Raw genomic sequence first — 10,689 nt, 5'->3', positions numbered from 1 at the left:
TATCAACAGTAAAGAGTAAAAGTACAAACTCTGATGATTGACTGATGGTGGAAGACTGGAAATATTTTCTTTCTGCTGCAGTGATCCAACATTTCAGATAGCCCATCTTTAATTTTAAGCTTGGTGACTTGTCATGTTGCCTGCAGTGACAGCCAGCCTGCCTACACATTGGTTAGATGTAATGATGTTATGAAGCATGCAGCTTCTTTTTTTTTTATTTAAACAACAGAAATTTTTACTGTAATGCAGCCTGAGGCACAAATCTATAAACTATCAGGGATGCTGCATGGGACAGATGCTCAGGATGAATTGAAAGTTGTATTGTCTACAACGTCCCTCCCCCCACAAGTCATATTTCATATAATCAAATAAGAGCCTCAACTAAACATTAAAACTATAACTGAATGCAGCTAAAACAGCAAAGCCATTCAGTGGGAGGGAAGAGGAGTGGGTTTTCTGTGATGCAAAAGGCCTCCTGCCAAAATGTCTCCTGTTGCAGCCTGTTTTGCTTCTACCATATGTGTTGTGTAGTTCATTTTCAAGATTGTGCTAGAGCCCAGAACATTTCTGAACACATGCTGGAGCACGAGCCCAACTAAAAATAAAACGCTTACTTTCCAAGACAGCAGGTTTTAGTTTCAGTGGGACATCAGGACAGACAGCAAATATTTTATAAGGCCCAGTATTTAGCAAAATCAGGGTGAAAGAAAAAGACAAGTCCTTACTTTAACAAAGCCAGACATTTTTTTCTCCCTTTTTTTTTCTCCATCTATCTAATATGAAAAACTATTTTTCCCAAACAGTTTCTCATTATGAGCAAATGGGTATTAAAATATAACAGATTAGCAGATGATCTGAGTTTTTGAGTGTCACAAATAATGTAATAGAGAAATAGAAAAGGTCTTTAAAGGTTTAGCGGAGTTGGAGCAGGTTTAGTGCAAAATGTTGAAAAAATGTAAAAAGCCCTTTGGTAAACCAGCCAGCACACTACAATAGGTTTGTATCTACAGACATGATGAAATCATTTAAAGAATCATTCAAGCAATGATTACTAAGACTGCAAAGTGAACCATGCACAGTAGCAAGCATTTTGGTTAGAGTGTAGATATGGCAGAACTTAAAAGCAATCAAAATATCCATAATCATGAACCAAATCCTATCTTTTCAGAGGTATTTCAAGGTAGTGCGGAGAAAGACTCACCTCAAATTCAAACCGAACAAACCTCCTCATGTCAACATTTTCTGAAAGTTTTTCTTCAGCTGCAAAGAAATAATGACAATAATATTAATATGCCCATTCATAACCCCACCCACTTTCATTGCTTGTCCAATGAGAAGGTTACAACCTCTTAACATGTGAGTCACTAGGTCAAATTTTACAAGAACAAAAAATAGTAATGGCATAAAAAGATGCCGGCGACCTTTCATTACAGAGGAGACATGACTCATGTACCCGTTAAACAGGTGCCATGTAAGTCAGCTGTGATTTTCAGAAGCGTAGCATTACACCTGGGGTTTTTCATGTAAAATATTTCTGGTATCTTTAATGAAATCTCTAACCAAATAATCCCATACTCATTACTAAAAGTGTGTTTCTTATGAAAAATAATGTATATCTTTAGATATTTAGAACTGCCGCTGTGGTGAACATTTTGGTGGAGAACTGCAAAAACAAAACAGCTAAAAGATGCAGATCTTTTTTTTTCTAAAGCCTGGGAAGAGGCTATCTAAAACATTTCATATCAATACTAACATATATATCTTTTAAAATAATACAATAAATCAACTAAGATTAATCAGGATTGAGAGGCTACAGCAGTGGCAGTGTAAGTAGATAAATAAACTGATCCTTACCCTTCACTCTGCTCATTTAGGGCTTTAATAAGTCCCCTGCTAAATTAACAAACGCCTCCAAAGGGTTTACTGAGGTAAACTTTCATCCTAGAGTAAGCCCAACAGTTACTGTAAAGGACACTGGTTGCTGCCTCTTACTGACTGGTTAGAGTAACTGCACAGCACTTAAATACAGTTCAGAGCAGCTGCTTTTCCTCCAAGTTTTAAACAAATCTGACAACCTTTGAGTGGCCTCTGTTTAACATTTCGAAAAGACAATGAGCAACTGAAAGCATGCAAACCCCAAAGACTGACACCTCAACCTGTGAGGAGAATGTGCTTTTGAGCCGTGCATGTACTGTATGCAGTGCTAACTATTTCCTCTTGTGTATTCAATCTCTTTTGCTACAGAGCCTTCTGAATCAGAAGACCTCGAGAGGAAAGCCAAGATGTGGAAGAAGTCAAAGGTGACCGATCAAACTGCCGCTGGGCAGCCGGGTAAGTGCAGAGAGATAGACGCCCTCACTGGTGAGGTCACTCAGGGGTTTGTATTACAGCTGTCGGCGCCTCCATTTCCTCTTTTCCGAGGAATTATGATGAACGGGATCTATTTGACAACTAATCTTTATACAAAATAAAGATTCATGTGAGATTGCATTCAAGGAAAACAAAAACTGCAAGACAGAAAACATCTGGGAAGCTTACCACGTCAAAGATTACAGGTCGGTGTGTATAAGGCATCCTTTTCAACGATGTGGAAAACCCAAGACATCTAAAAGATGCTGTGTTATTCTGAAGGCTGACCATTTCTCCTGAGAGAAAATGAAGATACTGTAAGCACCTCAACTTTTTCTTTCCTCAAGTGGAAGGGGTCCAAATATTATTCATGATTTTTCAAGAAAACTCAATAGCAACGCATATTTTTGGTCAGGACACATTCTTTTCAATGAAAGATCTTTGTCACCTACAAAAAAAACAAGCAGCAACGACTTTGAATGCGGCACCGGCCATATCATTCATCAACGTCTCTGTCACAAGGATGTGATTATGAAGATGTCAGTCTAAATAAACACATAATAAATGGAAAGAAGATGAAGAACACTAAGAAGAAGAATACAGGTGATGCTAACAGAGCTGCTACCACCACTGAAAATGAAATGGTGTCTGATAAAAGCCAAAATGAAGCCATCCATTGAATTAATTTCCACCAAGTATTTGTATATAATTTCTCTCAAGCACTGCGCAGGAATCATCCTGAGATGCCAGCAATAAGAAAATGCCTGAGCGAGTTAAGTCTAATCAGCAGTTGCACAGCACAACTATTTACATGCTGCTTTAATAACATATTGCTAACATACTGTATTATATTTTGTCTATGACTAACCATTCTTTGTTGTGATATTTGTTCTGCCTAAGTTGTGTCTGTTTTTGTGCTTCCCATTCCTGGGTTATACTGTATACTGTGGTGTTTCATGTTAATTGTTTCCATAATCCTGTCAAAGTTCCAACCTGCCATGGTGCTTCTGTCAGGATTAATATTTACCTGTCCTGTTCCCTCTCCTGCTGACACGTTGCGTGTTTAGTCGACGATTCGGAAGAGTTCAACCAGACGACAAAGGTATGCGAGCAATAAAGAAATTAAATTACACAAAGGACTCACCTTCTGTAAGTGCATGTCTCCACGTTGGGTGAGTTGCATGTATGATGTGGTCTTCATCACGCCTCGAAAGGTGTCATCTGAAATGGATGATTCAACTTTCAGTGTCACAACAGATGCATTTCATTGTGACATTTTAAACCATCTCCATATGAATACTACTTCAAGGCTGTTGCTAGAGGGCACCGCGGTTGAATTCCATGTGTCTGTACTTTATCTTGTAATTTAAAAACGAAACTTCCACTTTTTAAAAACGTATGTCTAAATGCTGATTACTCCTGTACAGTATGTTGGCACAGTTCAGTCTCAATAAATGAATTGGCTCTACAGGGACATCTCTCCTAAAATCGAGCTAATGTAACTGGCCACCCGAGCGCCCATTTAAAATCCCATACATCTTCAAGCTTTAACATAATTTACTTCATCAACCGCATGAAACTGGTATCAGTAAAAAAACACTACAAGTAAAAGATATTTGAGGCTGTATTTGACATGATCAACACCAAGGCAGACTGAGTCACCTTTTTAAGTCACCGTCCTTTCTGTATTCCCTTGAGATTTCCGGCCTTTTCAAGCCTGACCCTTATGCTCTCCTTGGCTTAACTGTGAAAACCAGGACTGTCACAGATACAAAATTGCAATTTCTATGATCCTAGCAGTTCAAAGCAGGTCTAACAGAACCATGTGCTGTCAAGTTAACACTGAACATTGAGGTGTGGCGGTAATCAGCTGGAACGACTCCGGGAGTCCTTAAGCTTCACCCAACCTCTCGATATCTTTTGATTCCTTGTATTGCTTTGACATTTACTCGGAGGGAATTTGGGGCAACATATGTACACAGTTATAGATGACACCTGTCTTACTCTGTTAACATGGCTCGGAAATTTAAAAAAAGGACATTAGAAACTATTAGCTTACTTCTACAAAAAGAAAACTGTTATTTATGAAACCCAGGACATTTCAGACCAGTGAAAACTACATTGGGACACAAATGAATGAAAACAGTTCTTCATGATTCAAAGTACAGAGTTTTCTAGCTACAAATGAAGAGAGTTAAACAGCAAAAAACTCCAAAGTTAACAGCCAACAATGGCAACTTCTAAGGCACTGATGAGAATAAACACATCACACAACAGTGGGAACATGTCGGTGAGTCAGCAGCTTTTGTAATTCCTCCGGTGTGACAAGCCAGGTGTATTTATGAAGCCCCTTTCATTCACAGAGGCAGTTCAAAGTGCTTTCCAATCCATAAAAGACATGGAATAAGAAACATTTAAAAAGCTAAACTAAATGTAAATGATGAAAGCACAGAGCGATAAGCAGAGGAAAGTGCAGCACTCAAGTGCAGTATGTAAGTGCTTAATATTCAGAGAGTTAGAAAACTTTAATATCTTCTGTAAGTTTGCTCCAGCTCCGTGTATATTTGGTCAAAATACACATGGTGCATTTCTAAAACTACATTTAGTGTAGAATAAAAAATGTTGTACAGTAAATGTTAAAAAACGAATGAATGAACATGGATTAGAGAACACGTTAAAGCTTTAGTGTGTAACTTTTTATATTAATAAACGGCCGTTAGATTCAAGCCGTTGCCAAATGAGTTGATACAAAGCTAATTATGACTTTCAGCCCCGCAAAATTCTCTCAGTATTTCTCAGTATGGCTATGCTCACAAGATGGGAGCATTGCCATACTGAGAATTGCAGGATCAGATATCACAGAAATCTGTGTGCGTTTATGTCCGCACAGCAGCGGACAAAACCAGTCAGCGTCCAGGTGAGGACCTACTGGCAGCCACGGGCGTGGTTTAGTTGTGTGTGCCGGCCGCGACTCTTCGCTCAAAACAACAATGCCGGATGCGATAGAGAGATGGTTTATCCAATCACATTCCTGGTATTTTTTGAAAGTGCCTGTTTGTTTCCAATGACGGCTGTAGTGACTGCAATGGTTCTGTGTTAACAAACCACTTGGCACTTAAGGCTATGTCTCCTAAGGGGCTCCTTATAATACACAAGTAAAGCTATGAAAAAAATGTAATAAAGCAGTTCAATTATTTTAGCCATTGGCATTTCATTGGCCAACTATTTAGGGATTTCAGCCAAAGTGGATGCTCATCCACATGGGAGCTATCAGGATCTTTTAAACAAGATACCCAGAGTCTGTTGATGTTTGTGAATGTGGATCTCATATGACTATGTGATGATATAATATATACAAGCACATACAATAAGTCATGTTAAATCTGCTCAGGAATTACAGTTCCCATATGCATCTTTCTGTACCAAATGTATGCCAATTATAGTCCGTGAAATACTTTTTGCTGACTGACCCATGAAATCAATGCCCGGGTTAAACATGCAGCCTTACCTGCTATTTCACATTAATAGGCTGGTCGATGTTTTCATGGAAACAAGTTGCGATGAAAAAACGACCAGCTTGTTAACAGCAGCAAAACTCATGCAATGTTATCAGTCCTCTGCCACATACATGCCACAAGCAATTTACCTCTAATGCGCTTAAGACTGCAAAATGCTGGGGCACCTTGCTCATTACTGCTTAACTATATACTATAGTTTTACTATATATATCCTATAGTTTATATTCTGCCTAACACAGGACCAGCTACACCCCTGTGATCAGCATTTAGTGATCCCACCCTTCGGGATTGCTAAGGGTTAGTCCATATTGGTACCCTCAAGTGTTCTGGGACTTCTGCAAGGCACTTAAACCTGCTTCAATGCCTAATTCTGAGTTTTTAAATACTTTACTTTAAGTGAGCTAAGTTGGACTCATCATTTGTACCCTGCAGATCTCTAGAGACTGCACGGTAACACATTTTCCCCCCACAAAAAACCTCTGGCCAACCTTCCCTGTCTTGAGTGCTCACAATTTAGATTGAACTGTGCTACAAATAAGAAATGATATAATAGGAACATAGGAGAGGTGGTAATTAATGACATCAAGCTTCATGTCAGTAACAACTGCTGTATCCAGGAACTGTGTGTTACTTAAAAGAAGTAAAATGTAATTAAAACCTATTCAAATGTTACAAAGTCAAACAATGGCACTACATACAGTACATTATCATTAAAATTAAGGCTCTGCTAGACTTGAAACAATCCATTTACAACACTGAATGTGTGCACATAAAGAACGAAACTTTGAAAGATTGACTTTAATGTAGTTTATTTGTGCTCTGTCTACACACTAAATGAAGCAGTAACTTGACTGACAAACTGTAGGGACTAGTGTTTTGTCTTTATAATCTAAAATTTGCTAGCTAGAATTAAGAACTTTTTCTTCAGAGAAAAAAGAAAAACGTTTTCCGCAAATTCATGTATTACTTTATCTGAAATAAACAGGTAGAGAAACATTGATTCAACTATCTTAAGTCACAATATTAAAGTTTTATACGAATTTTCTCAAATTCTAATTAACATTAACGCAAAGATCCACTCATGTTTTTAAACATGACATAAACATCGATGTTTATGGCCAGAATACTGAATGTATTACAAGCTTATTAAGACCGCTACTTACATAAATAAAGTCATTTTGGGGTGCATGTGTATATGAGGATTAAACACTCAGTACTAATGATAAGTGGTTTATGAGGTGGGAGAGAAAAAGTATATTATTTTAAAACTGTGTGTCTACTTTTACAAAGTTGTCCTAAAAACGTGGTTTTACACATCGGGAGATTGTCTTAATGCATAAATTACATGGATTTCATGTGGATCCAGTTGGTCGCACAACATATATTGCTACTTATTTACTCTTTTTTGAGTGTATAATGAAACAGCAAAGCCAACACACAGGAGAGTAGGTGGGGCTGTAAATTAGCTTACTTGCATTCTGGTCTGAAAGAAGAGCAGGAGATTTTGCAAAAAAAAAGTACTTAAACAGTACGACTAATGTTTGCAGGGTTATATTTATGTTCCCAGAGAGAATAATGCTTAACATACCCCAGTTTAGAAAAATATCCCCAAACCATACGGCCACATCATTGGACATGTGTACTGGAGCTATTATATAAATTACGAAATGTTAAGAAATTATGACCCAGAGAAGTATTTTTCAATTCATACATAAACTTAACAGCTGCAGTTTTAAACATGTCGCAGATGGTTTAGCTTTAAGCATGAAAACTACTTTAAGTTTAGAAAAAGTTTGTGGTTAAAATCGGTACATTTATTACGTTACTTCCCTTCTTTTTATATGTATATGACTTAAAGTGCTCATATTATGCTCATTTTAGGGTCATAATTGTATTTAGAGGTTGTATCAGAATAGATTTAAATGGTTTAATTTTCAAAAAACACCATATTTTTGTTGTACTGCACATTGCTGCAACTCCTCTTTTCACCCTGTGTGTTAAGCTCTCTGTTTTAGCGACAGGTTGAGGCATCACACTCCTGGCCCATCTTTGTTTGGAGTTGCAAATGTGCAGTACCTAGGTAAGGACTACTAGCCAGTCAGAAGCAGAGTATGAGGGCTTGTCACGCCAGCAGCTAGGCGAGCATTATAATGTGTGTTACAAAGTGACGCGCGTGCGCCAAGGACGTAAAGGCTGGACTGTTTGGAGCAGTTTGTGAACAGTGTTTTCTGTTGGAGTCCCTTTGGGGTGGACGCTGGCCTTTTTCACTTTGTTAACCTGTTACATGCACAAAAAAGATATATAACACTATAAACAAAAAGGAAAAAGCAAAATATGAGCACTTTAACAACACAGAATGTAACCTAGTTCCGAATATCAAACTGGAGACCAACACCGGTCTCTAGAGTGATAGTCCTTTGTTTGTTTGACTAACCACCAACCCTCCTGCCCACTCCTAGCATACTTACTTAGTTTTAATATCATGACTTCCTGCTTTGCTCCCATCATAATTCTGACAGCCACTAGAGGGCGTCACCCTGCTGCTTGTACAAATGATCTATGTGGGTGTTTTTTTCAGGGTAGCCAAGTCTCCTTTTTACATTACAACTACTGGATTGAGATATTTTTTTTAGGATACAAAGTCATTTGAAGATTTATCCCTTATTGTGGATAGTTTCATCCCACAAAGGTTGCTCTTCTAAATAAATCATTAACATTGTCATGCTTTAATAAGTACATTGTATACTTTATCTTTAACTTATCCCCTCTATACATTAGGCCTGTCTAATTGTTATTATTATGATTATTTTTAACCAGGCATCAAGATAAAGTCGAAGGTGCCCGGTGTCATGATAACGCAGTTTACGGAGGAACTTCCAGAGGGAATGACAGCTCCAGATTTCACCCGCAAACCTATTGCTCTGACTATTCAAGAGGGTAAGTCTCTGTTTTTAAGAGATACTCAAATCCATGATAACATACAAAAGATTTTTATTATTTTTCCAAATACTTAATCAAATGGCTGGACAGTGAAAAAATATATTGACTAAATCAAAAACATTGACCTAAATCAAAAATGGTAATAAGCAAAATGTAGACTTCAGGAGGGATTAGCAGCCATCCCTACCACATACAGTATGTAGAGATTATTATTATTTAAGAAGAATTAACCTATTAATCATGGTTTAAATTCTACCAACTTATGAAATGTGTACACTCACATAGTTAATCATTTAGGAGCAAGTCTTCCTAACTACATATCAGTTCCTTATATGGTCAAAACCATGTTTGTGATAAGATGACATCCTTGATTAGGGCTGAATTATGTGAAGTTACATGTGTAAAAAAACGTACACACTTAAACAGCATCTTACACTAACATTTCAAACAGAACATTTCAAATAGAAATGTTTGTTCAATTTTTTTCATTTTGGTAAAGTTTAAATATGCGCCATTTATCTGCAAAATACCCATTTGTTACTGAAGAAATTAGTCACTAATAATAAATCTACATTTAATTGCATTGCAGGTAAAGTTGGATGCTTTAAGGCCAAAGTTGTGGGCACCCCAACACCTACTGTATCGTGGAGCAGAGCAACCGGAGAATTGCATTTTCACCCCGAAGTGTGCCAACAAAAGTATGATGACGTAACCGGCGAACATACCATTGAGGTAGGCTTTGTATTAGATGCAGATGAGTTATAAAAGGTGACAGTCTGAAAAAAACAACAAAGGCATGGTCATATTATGTTTCCAATCAACAACATTTACCTGCACTCTAAAAAAGAAACGTAAACTGTTCATTAGGGCAATGCTACAATTTGTAGCATGTGTGATAATGTTCCAAATATAATATTAAAACACGAGGTCGCAGCAAAACAGGAAACATATGCTTAAATTTGTCCATATTTTGGGCTTCAATAGAATAAAATGGGATAAGGAGCACAGGACATGTAATATGACAATGCCTAAATACTAAAACAGCTTTTAGTGATGCCTCTTTTGGCCAATGCCTTTGTTTGCATTTCTTTAGTTCCCTAAGGTCTCTCCAGAAGATGCTGACACCTACAAGTGTTTTGCAACAAATGAATATGGAAGGGCTGTTTGCACTGTTGTCTTGAATGTTATTTCAGGTAGGATTCTTATAAAACTTGCGTCTCTCTAGTGTGTTATGCATTACATACTGCTTCATCTTGTAAAGTTTGCACAATGTATTGAACTGTGACAAACAGGGAATTAAAACTAAGGCAATTGTTTCTACAGTTGGATTCTCTAAGAGCAAGGAACTTCAAAAGCAATCAGGAGAAGGTGAGGTTCCAAATGCATGACAAGCAAGTACATTTTCTTTTTTTTTTTTTAGAAAGGTACTAGTCAGGTCAAGGCTAACAGTTTAAGCCTAAGTCAGTACAAAAAGAGAACTTACACAGCACCTCTAAAACACAAATAGAACTCATTATGAGACAAACTAGCAATGAAATTAAAAACACATTCATCACATTTTTAAAAAGGACACTGTCATGGAATTGGACAACCATATGAGTATTAAGATGAATAAAAGTTGATGGTTTTCATCTAAGCTGTCAATACTTGGAATGATGCAGCAGCTCAATTTCTCTGTGCTACAGCTTAACCAATATATTTTCATAGCAAATTGACATTTTATTCATTAATTTGAATTATGTGGGGGAAAAAAAATTATAATGGTTTCTATCTGTCACATCAGTGCAGTGCCACTGTGCACTTGACACATTAATAGCTCTCTACAACTGAAAAATGTGAACATCAGAAACTAGAATCGTGCTGTATAAACGCTTTATTATAT

General features: G+C 37.3%; 1 protein-coding gene and 1 long non-coding RNA gene across 3 annotated transcripts in view; one reads left to right on the top strand and one right to left on the bottom strand.

The window, feature by feature from the left end:
- The window catches only part of LOC117943304 (immunoglobulin-like and fibronectin type III domain-containing protein 1), a 25,300-nt gene that overhangs the window by 1,851 nt on the left and 12,760 nt on the right, over positions 1–10,689 (top strand). The window contains exons 2-6 of the mRNA XM_034869354.1: positions 2,245–2,331; positions 8,685–8,804; positions 9,397–9,539; positions 9,901–10,000; positions 10,131–10,175. Of these exons, the coding sequence (XP_034725245.1) occupies positions 2,283–2,331; positions 8,685–8,804; positions 9,397–9,539; positions 9,901–10,000; positions 10,131–10,175 (457 nt within the window). The 5' untranslated portion in view covers positions 2,245–2,282. The remainder of the gene's footprint in view (positions 1–2,244; positions 2,332–8,684; positions 8,805–9,396; positions 9,540–9,900; positions 10,001–10,130; positions 10,176–10,689) is intronic.
- LOC117943305 overlaps positions 3,085–10,689 on the bottom strand; it is an 83,329-nt gene continuing 75,724 nt past the window's right edge. For both annotated transcript variants that reach the window (XR_004656331.1, XR_004656332.1), the window contains exon 5: positions 3,085–3,570. This is a non-coding gene — a long non-coding RNA (uncharacterized LOC117943305). The remainder of the gene's footprint in view (positions 3,571–10,689) is intronic.

The sequence above is a fragment of the Etheostoma cragini genome, chromosome 4 (genome assembly GCF_013103735.1).
Source record: "Etheostoma cragini isolate CJK2018 chromosome 4, CSU_Ecrag_1.0, whole genome shotgun sequence".
Classification (NCBI taxonomy): Eukaryota; Metazoa; Chordata; class Actinopteri; order Perciformes; family Percidae; genus Etheostoma; species Etheostoma cragini.
The sequence above is the reverse complement of the archived record's forward strand: the minus strand, read 5'-3'. Positions and strand labels throughout refer to the sequence as shown.